The sequence below is a fragment of the Fistularia commersonii genome, chromosome 5, assembly GCF_037954325.1.
Source record: "Fistularia commersonii isolate RoL2024-O1a breed Wild chromosome 5, RoL_Fcom_v1.0, whole genome shotgun sequence".
Taxonomy (NCBI): Eukaryota; Metazoa; Chordata; class Actinopteri; order Syngnathiformes; family Fistulariidae; genus Fistularia; species Fistularia commersonii.
The window spans coordinates 429,030-446,002 of NC_141288.1; the positions used below are offsets into that span (position 1 = coordinate 429,030).

General features: G+C 57.7%; 2 protein-coding genes across 2 annotated transcripts; both read right to left on the reverse strand.

The window, feature by feature from the left end:
- Positions 1-2,537: 2,537 nt before the first annotated feature.
- Positions 2,538-6,327, reverse strand: fam3c (FAM3 metabolism regulating signaling molecule C). Its single transcript, XM_086146274.1, has 10 exons — positions 6,151-6,327; positions 5,515-5,606; positions 5,270-5,374; positions 5,161-5,187; positions 4,823-4,946; positions 4,017-4,075; positions 3,895-3,945; positions 3,737-3,821; positions 3,537-3,663; positions 2,538-3,122 (listed from the first exon to the last, which is right to left on the reverse strand). Exons 2-10 carry the CDS (start codon positions 5,528-5,530, stop codon positions 3,033-3,035), a joined length of 684 nt encoding a protein of 227 aa, XP_086002400.1. The 5' UTR covers positions 5,531-5,606; positions 6,151-6,327; the 3' UTR covers positions 2,538-3,032.
- Positions 6,328-6,764: 437 nt separating this feature from the next.
- LOC147233739 (sortilin) lies at positions 6,765-16,259 on the reverse strand. The gene is made up of 20 exons (XM_086147372.1): positions 16,086-16,259; positions 15,786-15,848; positions 15,503-15,579; positions 15,315-15,411; positions 14,745-14,912; positions 14,496-14,569; positions 14,352-14,398; positions 13,647-13,783; positions 13,446-13,529; positions 12,915-12,975; positions 11,456-11,608; positions 10,745-10,842; positions 10,561-10,660; positions 10,306-10,480; positions 8,851-9,044; positions 7,970-8,162; positions 7,779-7,895; positions 7,565-7,709; positions 7,380-7,486; positions 6,765-7,306 (listed from the first exon to the last, which is right to left on the reverse strand). Exons 1-20 carry the CDS (start codon positions 16,257-16,259, stop codon positions 7,180-7,182), a joined length of 2,391 nt encoding a protein of 796 aa, XP_086003498.1. The 3' UTR covers positions 6,765-7,179.
- Positions 16,260-16,973: the final 714 nt, after the last annotated feature.

A 16,973-nucleotide genomic window follows, 5' to 3' on the forward strand; every position in this document is an offset into this window, starting at 1 on the left:
GTGGCGTCTGCATGTTCTCCTCTCGTCTGCCGGGGCTCCTCAGGGTTCTCCGGGTTCTCCGGGTTCTCCGGGTTCCTCCGAACACGTTGAGTGGAGAGCCTGCATTGTCCAGACGTGTGCATGAGGGGTTGAAGGGCTGGACCTGTGGCCGGCCCGGGCGCCGCTCCGAAGTGTGTGTCCGCGGTGGGTTTGGAGTCCGGGATCTCACTCGTGTTCATTATGGTCTGTCGCGGGCGGGTCGGAGCCACGGCAACGGAGCCGCTCCGAGAGCCGACGGGTCGTAACCGCAAGTTTGGAGGTGAGCGGTTGAAAGGGTTGCTGTTACAGGGGAGAGAATGACTGTGTCACGGGTTCAGAGGTCAAGGGTCAGGGGTCAGAGGTCAGAGGTCAGGCCGGGCAGAAGGGAACCAGCCAGTGAAGCTCCTTTGTTCCACGGCAGATTTATTCCAGGCCTTCGGAGGAACGCGGAGAAGACAGAGAAAGAAAAGGCAAGAAGAGAGAGAATGTGGACGAGTGAGAACCCCACGCTGGTGTGTGTGATGGCGGCTTGTTAGGCTCCGCCCCCTGGCGACCATCTCATCATTAGAGCTTTATGCAACAACAGATCCTCCATGTTCATACATAATGCATTATATAGACGCTCTTATATAACGAGGGGCTCACTCCCACACACACCTCATCTCACCACGCAAAAACACACTCGGCCCACGCCGCACTGACAAACATATGCGCGCGCACACACACACACACACACACACACATGCAAGGCCAGACAATAACATACATTCATATGCACAGGCTCTGCAACAGCTGCCCCGCAACACACACACACACACACACACACACACACACACACACACACACACACACACACACACATGCACAGCGCAGAGTGGAAGGAGTCTGGGAGGTGGGGTCGGTGTGTGTCCTTTAATTTACCAGGGAATAAGGCAGAGCTTTGTGTCGGGGGCTCAGAAGGTCACCTCGCCGCAGAGGGATGGACTTTAAAGAGGAGTCATGAGCAGAGCAGGAACCTGTGTGTGTGTGTGTGTGTGTGTGTGTGTTGGAGCGTTCACGGGAGTGACTAATGGAAGGAGTTGTGTTGGAAGTGTGTGTTCAAACAGTGTGTGTGTGTGAGGAGGGGGTCGGCCTCAGCCTGTCATGGAAATCTTCCGTCATCGTTTATGTACAAAAACATGGCGTTGTTGCGAAGGCGGGCAGAGGTTAGCTCCGCCCCCTCACAGCCAGAAGGTCCCTGGTTGGATTCCCTGTCCATGTTCTCCTGGCGTCTGCGTGGGGTTCCTCCGGCGGTCCAAACACGTGCGGGAGGTTCACCGGAGACCCAAGGTTGTCCAGACGTGTGGACCAGAGGGGGGTCGAGTATCTCGGACGTGTGACGCCCGCCAGCAGGACCGAGTGAAGAACTTGTGAACCCGGGATCAGGTTCTCCTCCCGGCGGAGCTCCACCGGTGACCCTCACAAGCCTTCATCCCGTCCTCGGGTGAGAACGGACAGCGAGACTCATCTCGGATTTCTTGGAAAACCTCTTTAAGTCTTTCCTCTGGACGTCCGTCACGCGAGATGAGATCCATGGAGCGTCACCTGGAGCTGAGAAGCAGCGGACGTGGTTACGGGAGAAGAACGGGCTCGGTGGGGCGGCGGCGCCCCCTGCCTGTCGCTGCCGTGTCCTGCGGCCTGGAGAGAACCGACCAGAGCGTCCGGGAGCGATTCGCTCGGCAAGTTGTCCAGGTATTCTGGTGACCTTTGACCTTTTGGCGTTCAGCCCGGCTCCTCGCTGGACGGACGGGTTCACCGGACCCGTCGAGCCCCTGATGAGAAGCTTGGGTCGAAGGATCCTGGAGGTTGTGAGCCCTACTTGGAGAAGATGGCCGACAGGGAACCTGGCGGTGAGTCAGCCACTCAGGCACCGCTGGTGTTTATTGGTCGACCGTCAGGAGAACATCGACCAGAGGTCTGCATGACCTGGTCAGTGTTTGCAAAACAAGTGTCCTCATTGGAAGCTGGAGGTGCCGTGTGGAGCGGGTTCTTCCTCCCGGCAGGCGATGGCTGACTGAATGAATGAGTGGATGCACCTGAAGGCAGCTTGTGTGGGTGCAGATCCATCCAGCTCCTTCAGACCGGGCCAAGGGTTTGAACTCTGGAGGCCTTGCGTTCTTTCCCTGCTGGTCCAGCAGACTGACGCCGGCCTCCATTTTGTTTAAGACTCTGTCCGCCATCGCGGGGCGGCGACTCAGACGGGCGCAGTCAGCCGCGGTAGAGCCGCCGGCAGCCGACGGCAATGCAAATGCAACCGTAACCCTAGAAACCGCTGCTTGTCAAACACGGATTGCAAATGTTTTGCGTGCGTCTCTGGAGGCCTGCTGTGCACCTGAACGTGGTTCTTCGTGCGACGGGGAACTCCGGTTTCAGGCTTCGGCCCAGCCGAGGGCCGCCGCCTCTGACGCTCGCGTCACAGTCTGAAAGTATCACAGGGAGTCACTGTTTCCCCTGCAGCTCGCTAAGAACACACACACACCTCGCTGACAACGTCATTTATTTTAAGAAATTATATTATCTTTTACAATGCTCATTAAATTATCTGAAATCTGGGCTGTCCTACTGAAATATGTACAGGTTTCACAGTGAGCGTGGTTTACCCGGTGAGGTGAGCCGAAGCGTGTCAGCACCTACTAACGTCATCAGAATTAAAAGCAGCCAGAGCGACGAGAGGATTACTAAAATCACGAGTGTGGAAATGTAAAATGGTTATTAGAATTAAGGCAGACGCGGTGTGACAGCGGCCAGAGGAGACCACCGGGCTCCAGCGTGGAGGACCCCTCCTCCGAGAAGAACCCTCCAGCTAGCGGTGATGGAGCGCGACCTCGCCGGCGGGGAGGAGGAACCCCGGACGGCTCCCGCTCCACCGCCGACCTCCTTGAGAAATTTCTTGTACGGGCCGACGCCGGAGTACGGGGAGGACAAGGAGACGGCCCGAAGCCGTGCGAGCGGTCCGGCGAGGCGAGGAGCTCCGGTCAGTCGTGCCTCTGCGGGATGCAGCCCTCCATCTCCAGGACCTCCGGCCAGCCCTCAAACTTGTTGGTGTCGGCGCTGTTCTTTATGTGCTGAGGAGGAAGCAGAGCAGAGGGCGGCCCGTGAGCCTCGGCAAGACAACGCCTCGATACGAGCCTCCTTTTCACGAAGCACATCCGAGGTGGAGGTGGAAGCCTCAGAGCTCCGGTGGACCTCAATCCACGCAGGACCTCAATCCACGCAAGCGTCTCCAGGTGTTTCCGGCTCCGCTCGCGCTGCACAAAGATGTGGGGCTTTAGATACTTTCACCACGCCAGAGCCCGCGTCCTGGTTTCGTGCCTCCATGAGTCTTCCCGGCTCTCCCTCATCTCCCCGCCGATCTCCGGGCGGATGTGGATCCCGATCTTTGTGTTTTCAGACGTGGGACTCGGCGGCGTGACGCCACGCCGGGAGACGCTGCTTTAAATGCACGCCGGCTCGCACGGCGCCCTCGGAGCTTCCTTTACCTGCTCAAAGGGACTTTTGGTCTTGATGCCTTTCCCTCCCACGAAGATCCAGTTATCCCGGAAGCCCAGGTTGGATATGACGGAGCTGCCCAGGTCGGCGATGAGCTTCCGGGCCTCGTCGTTGAGTCTGCGGATCGGAGGAGGACGGCGTCATTCCACGTGCCGGGCGGCGGCGCTCGGAAGCCGGGGCGAGGCCTTACTTTGTGGACGGGTCGTCGAAGGAGGCCATCATGACGACGGTTCCGTCCTCGATTTCTTTCAGGAGCTTGATGAGGGGAGCCACTTCTGCAAGGGAGCGTTCGACCGTCAGCGCGCACGCCGCCTGGTGCGGCTCTGCGGGCGCGTGCGGGGTACCCACCTCCGGCCCACATGTCGAAGAAGTCGGTCCTGTTCAGAGCTCCGGTCTTCCCTGCGGGACGCAAACGTCAGGCGGCGGCGTGAGGAGGCGCGCGGCGGTCTGAGCGGCGGGGCGGACCTTACCGTTGACCAGGGCGATGTTGATGCCTCTGCCCACGTTGTTCTTCACGCTGCTCATCAGCCTGTCATGGAGCAAAGGTGGAGCGTCAGAGCCGGGCCTCCAGGGAGGAAACCATCTCTGTTGTTTGGCGGGAGGACGTTCCGAAGAAACCGGCAAATGTTTGACGAGGACGAACGAGGCTCCCGGATCCGGCCGGATATTTGGAGACCTTTATCAAACAGCGGGGCCGTTCAGGGTGACTGGACAAATATTTGTGAATCGTCCCGCTCAGTCAACGGCGCTCCCCATCAAAACACGATTACTTCTATGCCGATATGTAATCTCAGAAGGACGGCGAGGTCAAGGGCCGACGGCGGCGACGCGACTTCACCAAAAATCACCAAATCCGAATGATTCGTCTAGAAATGCTTCACTCCAACATCCTGCCCTCCCTGGTCTGTCTGCAGCGCGGCTCCTCCTCTACAACTCTCCATCTTCATGCATGGGAGACCGACGTCCTCCAAGTGGTAGGTCTTCTGAGGAACTGCCACGGGCGTGTCCGTGACTCACGCGCACTACCGGACAGGTATCCGGCAAACGGCGCGTACAGAAACACTTATCAACATCCTCTGGTCCTGTACATCTGGCATGCTGAGATACGGCAAGTACACGTGTGTGCTGAGCAAACACAACACCCGTGTGTTTTATCACTAATAGGTTCCTTGTGCTACAAATCCAAGCTCACGGAGAGCAGATTCCTTTAGGGGCTGGACTGGAAATGGCGCCGGGCGGCCGGAGAGCGGGGGGGCAACAACGTCCGTTGACTTACAGCTTGTCCTCCAGGCAGATCCGAGGCCCGACCACACTGGCCGCTCCGCTCGCCATCTTGAAGGCAAAGTGTCCGCTGGGACACGGCTTGGAAAGACCACACTTGTACCTCACAGGCTTGGAGGCTGTGGAGAAGCAGGAAAGAGCTGCTTAAACCTGCTGAAGGTTATCTATTTCAGCATCAGTAGAACACACACACACACACACACCTGGTTATCAGACCAGATTGTTTGTCTGTTACAAGTTTGCACTGCCGGATTGACCTGCAGCAGCACTCAGGTGTGACAGTTAATGATTTGATGCTCTAATTCTATTACAAAACAAATGGATTCCACTCACAGTCTTGACCCGCCTGCACAGATTTTGCTGAAAGGCAAAAGACGCCGACGTTAGTTTGACGGACACGACGTGCCTTTATGAATAAATCTGTGCATTTCTCAGACTCTACCTGCTATGCCGCCCAGCTTGAAGTCCACATTGATCTCCAGCAGTTGGAAAGCCAGAAACGCAGCCACGAGTAAGCAGACGACGAGGGCCGTGACCTTTAACATCCCTGCGGACACAAAAGACAAGCGGGGCTTTGACAGACCGTCCCGGTCTCTCTGGACCCTGGTCTCTCTGGACCCTGGTCTCTCTGGACCCTGGTCTCTCTGGACCCTGGTCTCTCTGGACCGCAGGACTCCGGTCGCTCACCGCCGGCCCGGACCATCTTGGCGAGCTCCTGTGGACCACACCAACCACCTGAAGGTGCCAGACGGGGCAGTCCTCACACAGCTGGGGGGGTTCTTGATCACACACACACACACACACACACACACACACACACACACACACACAGGGGTTTGTTATTGTCTTCTAGAGACAGAGAGCTACAGGCAGCAGCTGCTTGTTATTGTCTCCTGCTCTAAGAGAGAGAGGGAAAGAAAGAAAGAACTAAAGACAGAAAGAAAGAAATAGAGAGCTAGCTAGAGAAGGAGGGCGGCGGTCAGCTAATATTTCCGGTGTGTCCCGGCGGCTCCGGCGGCTCCGGACGGTCCGGCCGCCCCCCGGACGGCGAGCGACCCAAGCCGGAAGTCGGCGGCGGTCGGCCGGGAAGGTTAAGCTAGCTGCACTCGGTTCGTCGTGTTTTTCCAAAGACTCTCCCGGCGTCCTGTCGGTTCACCGCAGCACGGCTGACGGTCCCGTTACCGACACCGAGCGGCATCCCGCCCCGGTTTAAATCGAGGTGTTTTTTATGAGACTTGGTCGCTTGCTAGCTTGTTTGTCAGACCGGGTCAGACGGCGGTGTCACTTCCGTTCCCGCGGACGCGTCGGGCTCCGTCCGCTTACCGTCCGACGGTCCACCGGGTGAAGACGAAGACGACGGCGGTGGCGACCGTTGGCCTCTGCAACCGGCGGCGCAGTGACAGCCGAGCGGCTGCGCTGACGCGAACACGCCTCACGCCGGCGGAGAAAAGCGGGACGGACTGGCGGCCGGATGTGACGTCACGACCGGGCCGGAATCCGCTACGCTTTTGAAGGAGAAGAGAAAGAAAGAGACCACGCTTTTAGTCTCTAACGGATTTATTTTTTCAATTCTTTACTTCGAAGAGACGCTTCCTCGCCGTGACATCCGTCGATACGGTTTGCAGCCGCGGAAAGTCACTTCCGTTAGGATTGACGACACCGAAGTGCATTTTTAAACGGGCTCACTTTGATTCACAGCCCGCAAAGGCTCGACCGAGTAATAATTATAGGAATAGAAAGAGTTGACGTTGCGATCGGAAACCTCCTCGAGTGAGACATCTTACCTCGATCTGCAATTTTCTATCTCGGTTTGTCGCTCGACTTCCTGTTTCTGTGCTGCGTGTCTGCGCGCTCTAGCGCCCCCTAGAGGACGGAGCTGCAGGCGGGTCGCGCCGCCGCGCTCACAACAAATGCACGAAATAACAGGAATCCAACGACTTTTTTTTCTTTCTTTCCTTTTATACAAATTCATATTTTCAGGACTGACATATATGTTTTATCCACATTCAACATAAATTAAAAAAAAGAGGTCCCAGAAAGCGTAGTGACATCCTGAAGCCATGCACTTCCTGGAGCTGTTGACATAGAAAATACTGTACAGACAAAGGAATGGGAGCAATGAAATGAGCTGAGTTCAATAAATTAAGCGGGATTCTTGCACGGAAGGTCGCCCCGCCCGCCTCCTGAACTAACAAAGGAAGGTCCAGCTGAAGACAGCTGGAGGTCTGGAGAGAAAGGTCTCAGTCGGAGCTACATGTGTGACGAGGATCCTGTGGGAAACCATAAAACGTGAAAAACGAGAAGCCAAAAAGCGCCACGCAGAAGAAGCAGGCGGTGTTCCGCGAGGCGGTGCTATCTGGAGAATAACCCCCTCGCGTCTTCCGAGTCCTGCTGACAGGCCGAGCCGTTGCTGCTGCCGCCGCCGCCGCCGCCGCTCTCCTCCTGCATCTGCAGGTCGATGAACCGGTAGGCCGGGATCCTGCGGATGGCGCCGTGGCACGGAGGTCAGCCCACGTCACGGGTCAGGGATGACGGGGGCGCGGACGACTCACCTGTTCCTGTACACCACCCGCCTGACGGCGAGGACGGCGGAGATGACCGCCACCAGGACCACCACGCCGGCCCCCGCGCACACCAGGATCAGGACCAGCTTCTCCTGCTGGAGGACGGAGGCGGCGTTACGTCAGATGGCCGCCACGTGAGCGCCTGGGAGCTCACACGGGGAGGGGTTACAGACCAGCGTGTCGAAGTGTGTCACCGGCGAGGTGGTCTTCAGGGTGGAATCGGGGCTCGGTTTGACGCCGCAGGGCCGGATCACCGTCTGCGCCGCCGGTGGCGGCGCGAACCCCCCCTCGCACTTATCGCTCGGGACCTTCCGGTATCTGGAAACGGGCGGCGGCGTCAGTGCCGGGCGAGCTTCTCGCCGTCCGGCGCCCGGAGGTTACCCTTACCCCGCTGTCTGGAGCTGGTCCTCCTCCCCGTCCAGGCAGGTCTCCAGTGTCCTGTTGGCGCCGCCGGTCTGACGCACACACTCCGACGTGTTTGCGTGGGGGGAGTACCCGTAGTCGCTGCGATGGCGAGAGGGCAAAGGTCAGGCGATCGCGGCTGAGCTCCGAGCACGCACATGAGCACATCTACGCACCATCGGAAGTCCTCTCTGGTGCACGGGCACGGACGCTGGCTCTTCACCACCGCGTAGCCACGGCCGTTCCTGCACACGGCCTCCTTCTTCAGCCTCCTGTAGGTCTCCTTCACGCCCAGGACGCAGCCGTCGCGCTCAGAAGCTCCGCCCCCCGGGGAATGAGCCAGCCACTCCTCGTAGTCCCCTTTACCACCTGGAGGAGCAGGATTCCAACTGTGAGAACATCAGCGTGGTCATGATCGGGATGATCTCCACAAGTCTCACGAAGAGGAGGCTTCTTTAACGTGAGCAAGCGAGTGGGAAGGGGTGGAGGGAAGGCAGAGGTGAAGAGCAGCAGTGTGGTCTGCTCTGGAGATACTGAGGAGAAGATAGAGGTGGAGATGTGGAGGTTCCTCTTTGGACGATGGAAGGATCAGGAAGGAGTCCATCAGAGGGACGGCACGCGCTAGATGTTGGGGAGACAAAGTCACACGGAGAGGGTTTGGACATGGACAGAAGAGGGATGGAGGAGATCTGGGTTGAAGGATGCTGAGGTTGGAGGAGGACCAGAGAGGAGGTGGACGGATGGATGGAGAGGAAGTAGAGTTTGTTGGTGTGAAAGGGTTAGATGGAGGAGATGATTGGCTGCAGCTCCTGAAGGGAGAAGACCAAGAACTTGAGTTATAACGTACTTCTTCACATCGAGAACCTTGGCATCTCCGGTCCCACATAAGAATACAAACAGACACCTGGTGGCGGCTGATGTTATTATGGGATGTGGCCCGTTGTCGGACCGGCATCTCAGCCTGGCCTCCTGCAACCCGCCCAGATGTGGATGAAGAGGACCAGGGCGTGTGTTTAGGTGGTCACCAAGGCGTCCTGGACGGGAGCGGCGTGCTTACACTCCCTGGTGATGAGGCTCTGGAAGTCGATGGTGACGGCCACCCACATGGGCTGCCCGTCGTCCTCGGGCCTGAAGCCCCACACGCTGACGTTCATGGCCTTGGTGCCGGGCTCGGAGGCCAGGCCGGCGAAGAAGAACGGCTGCTCCGTGAAGTTGTACAGCTTCCAGCAGCGCCCCTCGTCCGTGGAGAACCTGGCCGCAAAGAACAGGACGGGTTCCATCTCAGAGGGCGGGAAAGAGACGCGGTTTTCAAGCGAGCGACCTCCTGGTTCTCGGACCAAAGTGTCACAGTTACGGTACGTCGATGCAAAACTGGAACGCAAGACAAAGCGGAAGATGTTCATAGCTGGAGACACGTTGAAGAGTGGACCTCTCCCCAGAAGGAGCCTGTTCGTATAGCATCGTATATCTACGGGGTTGAAATCTGGAATAGACGTTCTGCTCATGATATTATATTGCTATGGTGATGGACGGACGGAGAGATGAGTCTCCATGGACTGGGATGTTTGTAGATGACATTGGGATCTGGAGGAGGACCAGAGAGGAGGTGCAAGGGTGGAGGGGACGAGGACGGTCGGTTGCTGTGCGTGGAGAAGGTCAGAAGGAGCAGATGATTGGCTGTGGCCCCTGAAGGCAGCAGCCTGGAGGACGAGTTCCTTCAATATGAGGACACTTTGTTTTGGTAACATCTTGCTCGCATTCTGTTCCAGGTTCCTGCCAGAGGACGGAGTGTGGAGCAGATCCCAGGGATCCCTGCCGTGCTACATGTCAGGATTGGTCTCGACGAGCACACGCCTGCCGTGGACGCTCGTGTGATTGGGAGTACAAGGCCGGTCCTGGACACTGGCCTTCAGCGAGGGCTTACAAGCCAGAGCTGTGAGCCTCATCGGTGTCCGGGCCATTCGCCGATTTCCCTTGGGTGTCACCATGTGGTCCCTCTTGGGGGCGCAGTCAGGTCACCACCAGGTTGCTTAAACCTTCACGCACATGCAGCCCTCATCTGGGTAAACTAGTCCCTTCTGCCGGGCTGCCTGATCCCAACTGAGCTTCCTGTTCCTGCCCAGGTTTCCTCCCTCGTTGGTGCTAGCGCCTTCTGCCACTCCGTCATTGGTTAATGTTAACCTCTTCAGCCCGGTTGCCTGTTCCTGCCCTGCAGTCCCCCTACCTGGTCTGCATGTCCCTGTCCACTGGTCTGAGTAAGCCTGCTGTTTCAGACCCAGTCGTCTGCCTGCATGTGGGTCCTACCTCCAAATACCCAACACTACATGTTAGGTGTTTTGGGTTCAATCCCTGGCATCTCCAATGTAAGTCCCTTTGGATAAAAGCATCTGCCAAATGACTGCATTCTATTGCATTCTGCATTCTACATGTGTTCTCCTTAGATGTTTTCACGAAGGATCCCCGTTCAACCCCCCCAACCCATGACACGGTAGAGGACGGTGCTTTTCAGTACTTGATGGTCTTGACTTGTCCTTCACGCTGAGCCTCCACGGCCACGATCAGCCCCCCGGAGTCCAGTATGCTGTAGTGGTGGGGTCCCCTCAGCGTACCCCTCCAGCTGTAGCCTCCGTCCGAGGACACGAACACGTCCGGGTGCTGCGACGACGACAGCGAGTCGCCCACGGTGCCTGCAGGAGAAGGGAGGTCCCGTCAGCTCTGCCGCCGGGCCTGAGGTCCACCTCTTGGCGACGAGGTGCTTGGTACTGACCGTGGGCGAGGACCAGGCCCACGGCGGTGGGCGAGGACAGGGGCAGCATGGGAACCATCCGGTTGTTGCGGCTGTGCTCTCCGTGGACGTGCAGGTTGCACTGATGGACCACACAAGATCAGCATTTGTCCCGTGGCCTACAAGAGAAGCTTCACGCACACCAGGCGAGCCGCACGTGACGTACGCTCTTGGATTCTTCTCCGCAGTCTACGTTCTCGGGCTTCTCCAGGGGCCTCCAGGTCCCTCCTCTGTTGAAGGAGATCACAGATCTGATTCGTCCATCTGCAACAGTCAAGCACAAACAGTGTGAAGGTACCAGCTCTTGGTGTTCCACCAGTCAACTCTTCCTCTCCTGCTTCTGGCTCCTCCCCTTCAGGGGCCACAGCCAATCGCCTGCCTCCGTCACATCATCTACCTTCCTATCTTCTTTCCCTCCATCCATAAGCCTCCTCTCTGTTCCTCCTCTAGATATCCTTCTAACTAGATCTTCAGGATCCCTCCTCTGTTCATGTCCAAACCACCTCAGATTGTTCTGGAGATGAAGTCCTCTGACGGCCTCCTTCCTAATCCTCTCCATCACCTCGTCATCTTCATCTCTGCCCTCCTCAGCGTGTCCAAGCTGGACACCACGGCTGCTCTCACCTCCACCTTACTTTCCATACTCTTTCATCACCCCTGACTTTTCTCCACCTGTTCCTACCTGCTGCTTTCTAAACCTCTTCTCCACCTTCTCCATTGCCCCGGACCGCTGACCTTCAGCACTTGATCACCTTCTTCATTTCCTCCACCCTCTGTAGCCTCTCTGTTCCTAATTGGTAATCGATCTCCAAGGAGATGCTTGAAACCAAGAACCCCCGCTGCCTTTGGTTGATCTTCTCCGTTCTGGTCCACCCACCGTGGTCCAGCTTGTTGGTGAGGTAGACTCCTCTCAGCGACGTGATGTTGGTGAAGTCGCTCTTCCTCTGGCCGTCAAACAGGTGGCGCTCCAGGGATTTGGAGAACAAGATGCCGCGGTCGTCCGACGTGTACATGGTCCCGAAGAAGGTGTCTGGGGGCGGGTGGAGAAAGAGGGACGACAAGAGGTTCAGAGTCTTTCCTTTGTCTGGGTCACCTGGCAGGAGCACCAGAAGATGACAATCTATTAGAACATCAGTCCAGGCTCTTCTGATTGACTTCAGGAATCAAAGTTCTTGCAGCTTCATCCATGCTCCCCCGCCTGAGATTAACTTCTCCACCCGAAACCATCCAGTTCTGCCGGAGAACCGACACTTGCACCGACATCAGTGAGATCCGTAATTCTGCTGGAGGTCAGAGGTCAGCGGCGCCTCCTCACAGCAAAAGGTCCCTGCTTGGATTCCCACAGGAGGTCTTTCTGTGTGGAGTCTGGTTGTTCTCCCCGTGTCTGCGTGGGGTTCCTCCGGGTTCCTCCGGGTTCCTCCCGCCGTCCAAACACATGCAGGAGGTTCACCGGAGATCCGACAGTGTCCAGATGTGTGAACGAGAGGGTGAATGGTTCCATCGGTGGCCCTGTGATTGGTCCAGGGGGAACGCCGCCTCTCGACCAATCACGGCAGGGATCGGCTCCGGCGCCCCTCGACCCCGAGAGCAGGTTCAGAGGCGTGGAGAATGAACATGGTTGAAGATCTAAGTCTACCTGCCAGCCCAGAGGGCTTCTTCGCCTAAAGCTGCCACAAGCTTCGTTTGCTCCAGCAGCTCCACCTCCACCCTCGGCTGAGATGTTCCACCTTCTCTGCTGAAAGTTCTCTCCAGCCTTCCAGACAAACGTGTTGACTTCCTGAGCGCACCTTCACCCAGCTCTCCCTGCCGCTCTGAGCAGCCCATCCATCACACCTTTCAAAGAAGGTGCCGCTCATTCCAGAGCCAGAAGTTCAGGTGTGTGTCCATCACCGCCGCCGCCAAGGACACGCTTCGGTACGTGTTTACATAGCGTGTGTGTGTGTGTGTGTGTGTGTGTGTGAGTGTGTCGCACACCCTGATCCTAAGATATGCCTGTCAGCTTTTGCAGTGTAACCTAAATCTTCCTGGAGATAAAGAATCAGGGCAGGAGGTGGAGGTGGTGGTGGAGGTGGTGGTGGACCAGCAGCGTTGAGAAGGTCTGTGGACGGGGAGCGGCCCGGGAGGACTTGTGTGCACAAACACGGCCGAGTGTGATGGAATGATGTGTCAGCAGACCAACGGCAGGTTGCAGAACCAGTTCAGGGCTTCTCTGTCCAGCTTTTCCATGACGACACAGGAAGCCGTGGTCGCAACCTGCATGAGATCTGTGTACGTGTGTGGAGAAAACCTTCAACTGTGTGTGTGTGTGTGTGTGTGTGTGTGTGTGTCGCTTTCACCTCCTGGGTTGTCCACGTGCAGGAAGAGCATGTCCTCGTCGCCGTCCAGGATGGAGTAGAACTGCAGACAGAAGGAGACATCGTGAGCTCCAGGGAGAACGTGGTCTTCATGGAAAGCTTTGGGTTTCTGTGGAGCTTCTGCGGCCCCTGTCAGCTGAGAAGGTCCGAGCGGTGAGAAGAAGCTCCTCCCACTCCAAACACGCCGATCAGTCATCCATTTCACTCTTGTGCTGCATTTACTGCCTGTCTGGGATGGTCCTCCGCGGGCAGAAGATCCGTGATGCTAAGATAAGATCTGCTGAAGGCCTCATAATTCAGGAGGAAACGCGCCACCGGTCTGGATGGTTTAATGGTTTGGACGGAGGAGGAACGGCATCTAGGGTGGGATGGTGGACACGAACGTGGACCATCCCAAGCATGGAGGACACTTTGAGAGGATGGATGTTTAGAAGAATGTCTGATAACTACTTCAGTGGGGGGTGGATGTTCAGGAGAAGGTTCCTGGAGGCCAAACCTTTGAGAAGGTCTCACCTGCTCCGTGGAGGCTGAGGGGAGAAGAGCCCGGCTGAAGGTATCTCCCTGGTCCGATGAGAAATACATGACGCGAGGAGACCTCTGGGGGCAGAAGCACGGAGAAGACCTCCTTACTGACCTGCTCGTGGAACAACGTCCTCGCTGACACTTCAGCGGTCAGCCTCATTCATGAGAAGAAAGAAGATGGTGCATCTCAACCGTGTCCTCCATCACGGAGAAGAAGAGGAAGGCCCCGATGTAGCCGAAGCTGAACACATCCTCGTGGATGGTGGTGAAGGTCCTGCCCAGGTCCTTGGTCCTCTTCAGCTGAAGGTCCCCCCTCTCGTCAGCATCGACTGGGTGAGCAGAGAGGAGAGCGAGAGTCAGATGTTTGACCGAGGCATCTCAGGAGGCAACGGGGAAACTCCGGGGGGTTCCAGGTAGACGTGAAGGTTCCAGAAGACGTGGGATTGAACCATCTCCTTCTTCTCACATCCTCTCCTCCCTTGCTGGTGGTCCATCTACACTGACATCACAAAGGGTTCCACAGATGTTACGATGCTGGGGAACCCGTGCAGCTGCACGACCATCTCGCTGATGAAGAAGAACCTCATCCTCCAAAAGACAACAGGAGGAATGTGATGCTGAGATGTTTAAAGGGTGGAGGTGAGAGGATGGAGAGGATCAGGGAGGAGGACCTCAGAGGGACAGCACACGGTAGATGTTCTGGAGATAAAGTCACACCGAGATGGTTTGGACATGGACGGAGGAAGGATGGAGAAGATCCGGGGAGAAGGATGCTGCGGTTGGAGGAGGTGTATGGATGGAGGGGAGGAGGACAGGAGGTTAGATGGTGTGAGAGGAGAAGGTGAGATGGAGATCAACCCCAGTGAGATGCGTGGACGGGTTCCTCAGCGTCCTTACCGGTGTCTACTTTACTGCAGCTGAAGAACAGGTTGATCCCGGCCCCCCTGGTGGACACAGAAGACATGATCTTCATATCTGAACACAAACTGCTGCTTGGTGGTCATTTCTTCATCACACACACGTCTTTGGTCAGGTTCTCACCACGAGAAGGAGAGCACGCCGTCGTGGACTTTTTTCCAGCCGGCGCCAAAGTCCAATGAGAGCCAGAGACTTCCCTGCAGGCCGAGAAGACACAGGACCATCTGTAGACCCTCCTGGAGGTGTGTGTGTGTGTGTGTGTGTGTGTGTGTGTGTGTGTGTGTGTGTGTGTGTGTGTGTGTGTGTGTGTGTGTGTGTGTATGTGTGTGTGTGTGTGCACCATGTGAAGCCAGAAGGGGAGCCGTGACTCACGTCGATGCTGAGGGCCACCAGGTAGTCCGGGTTGAGGAAGTGGTAGGTGACGGGCTCGGCCAGGTGGAACGGCAGCTGGATGAACCTGAAGGTGGCGCCGGCGTCTCTGGAGGTGAAGATGATCCCACCAGGGTGGTCCACCACCGGCGTGTCCGCCGTTAAGATCACCTGCCAAAGGACAACCACGGTGTCGTTGACGACCAAGGTCCAGACCTGGGCGGTTCCCTCTCAGAAGGTCCTCTGAGATCAAACCCAACAGATGTCCTGGCATCTTCACGTGACGCTGGAGGTTGGACTTCAGGCGTTCAGCCGCTCCCAGTTTAGAGAAAGCTACTATCTGCTCTAAAACCGCTCAGCCCCGTGTTCTGAGGAGGCCTCGTGCACGGCGAGGTCCTCAGACCTCCTGGATCTCCTTCCGCTCCTTCCACAAGCTACCACTGAACCCATGAAGGTTAAAAGTAGGACCCTGAAGATGTGAAGATGCGAGGGACGGACGGGGTTTCATCTGCACTGCGAGGAGGTGAACGGACGAGGACGCGGCTCAATTCAGAAGGTGCCAGGTGGACTTACGGAGCTCCCTGGTCCAACGCTGAGTCCAAACTCCTCCTTGATGAAGGTGCGGTTGATGCGGTGGGAGATGTCGTGAAAGGACTTCCCGTAGTCGGTGCTGAGGAGAGAAGGCGGAGGTGAGAGGTCATGAGGTCACGAGGTCATGAGGTCACCTCCTCTTTCACGTCACGTTCTTCGGCGCGGCTCACCTTCGATAGAGCCGAGAGGAACCTCCTTCCAGGAAGGTGTCGATGGGGGCGCTGATGGTGGAGAGCACCAGGACCACCTGGGGAGAGGCAGCGAGGAGGTCAGACCTCAGCCACGTGCACGAGGAGCTCGGCGTTCTGTGGTGTTTTGAATGCAATGACTGAGAATCCAGATGTTGGTCCTTCACTGTCGGGTCCCATCTGTCTCCTGGAGGACCAGGCTCCACACGGTTGACCCGTCAGAAGCTTCTCACCTTCAGCGGGAGTCTTGGAGAACCTTACTCACCCCGGTGCCGTCGCCCACCCAGGTGAGGATCACGTAGGAGCCGTCGTCTCCGTTGAAGCCGGTCTGGAGGAGACGCAGGAGGAGCCGTCACTCTGGCGTGTTCCAGCCCAGACTTTCACAACACAATGTTCCTGAGATACCTTCACCAGATGACTTCCCACAGCAGAGATGGAGAACTCACCTCACGTCTCCACGGGTTTATCATCCACTTTAGATTGATATGAGAGCAGAGAGAAGAAGAGGAAGAAGTCCACCCCCCCCCCCACCGCATAGCGACATCTCCAACCCCCTGGTCTTCACCTCATGCGTGTTGTGGTCCAGGACCTGGTGCTCCGTGCGGGTCAGCGGGAGGCGGCAGGACGCGAAAGGCGGGCCGAGGCCGTCCCTCCGCCCGCGGCCGCCCGCCCGCGGAGCTCCGGCGCCGGGGAGGAGGAGGGCGCACAGCGCGCCGAGGACCGCGACAGTCCGGAGCATGGCCGACCGGGGACCGGGGGATCGAGGACCGGAGGACCGAGGACCGGAGGACCGAGGACCGGGGGACCGGGGGACCGGGGACCGGGGGCCGGGGAGTCTTCAGCAGGGCCGGGGGTCGGAGCGGGGCGCTCTGCGACTACACTGGCCGGTTCAGGCGGCGCGGCGGCTCTGAGAGGAGGGCGGAAGGTGTGTGTGTGTGTGTGTGTGTGTGTGTGTGTGTGTGTGTGTGTGTGTGTGTGTGTGTGTGTGTGTGTGTTTGGAGCGCTGGAGGTGGGGCAGACGTGACGGGCGCCCGGACGGCTCATTAACAGGAAATTTGCTGCGTGGAGTGAAGTGGCGCGTCCTCCAGCCAGCAGGTGTTTCGGACCCGCATCCCCTGTGTGTGTGTGTGTGTGTGTGTGTGTGTGTGTGAGTGCGTGCGTGTGTGTGTGTGTTTGCGTGTGTTTGCGACCGTTGCTACTGACAAGTCAGCTTCATTTCGCAAACGCTTGACACCATCGGGGTGTGTGTGTGTGTGTGTGTGTGTGTGTGTGTGTGTGTGTGTGTGTGTGTTCCAGGACACGGGTGAGCCACCTGGGGTGCGCCTCTACGCAGGCGCACTGGAGCTGCTCCAGAGGCGGGTTCCCGCGGTGAGCGCGCACCGACGCGCACACGCGGCAGTGCGTTGCGTCTCGCTGCTCCTCAGCAGAACGTCGGAGCTCCAGCAGGAGACCA

Bases quoted from the DNA above. Each gene is read 5' to 3' on its own strand.
- fam3c (XM_086146274.1), bottom strand. The intron at 3,822-3,894 runs GTGGGTACCCCG...GCTCCCTTGCAG, and splicing joins CTTCGACATGTGGGCCGGAG to AAGTGGCTCCCCTCATCAAG. The intron at 3,664-3,736 runs GTAAGGCCTCGC...TCCGATCCGCAG, and splicing joins TTCGACGACCCGTCCACAAA to ACTCAACGACGAGGCCCGGA.
- LOC147233739 (XM_086147372.1), bottom strand. From the start codon at position 16,259: ATGCTCCGGACTGTCGCGGTCCTCGGCGCGCTGTGCGCCCTCCTCCTC. The intron at 15,412-15,502 runs GTGAGCCGCGCC...TTCTCTCCTCAG, and splicing joins TCCTCTCGGCTCTATCGAAG to CACCGACTACGGGAAGTCCT. The intron at 13,530-13,646 runs GTTGAGATGCAC...TTCTGCCCCCAG, and splicing joins TCTCCGTGATGGAGGACACG to AGGTCTCCTCGCGTCATGTA.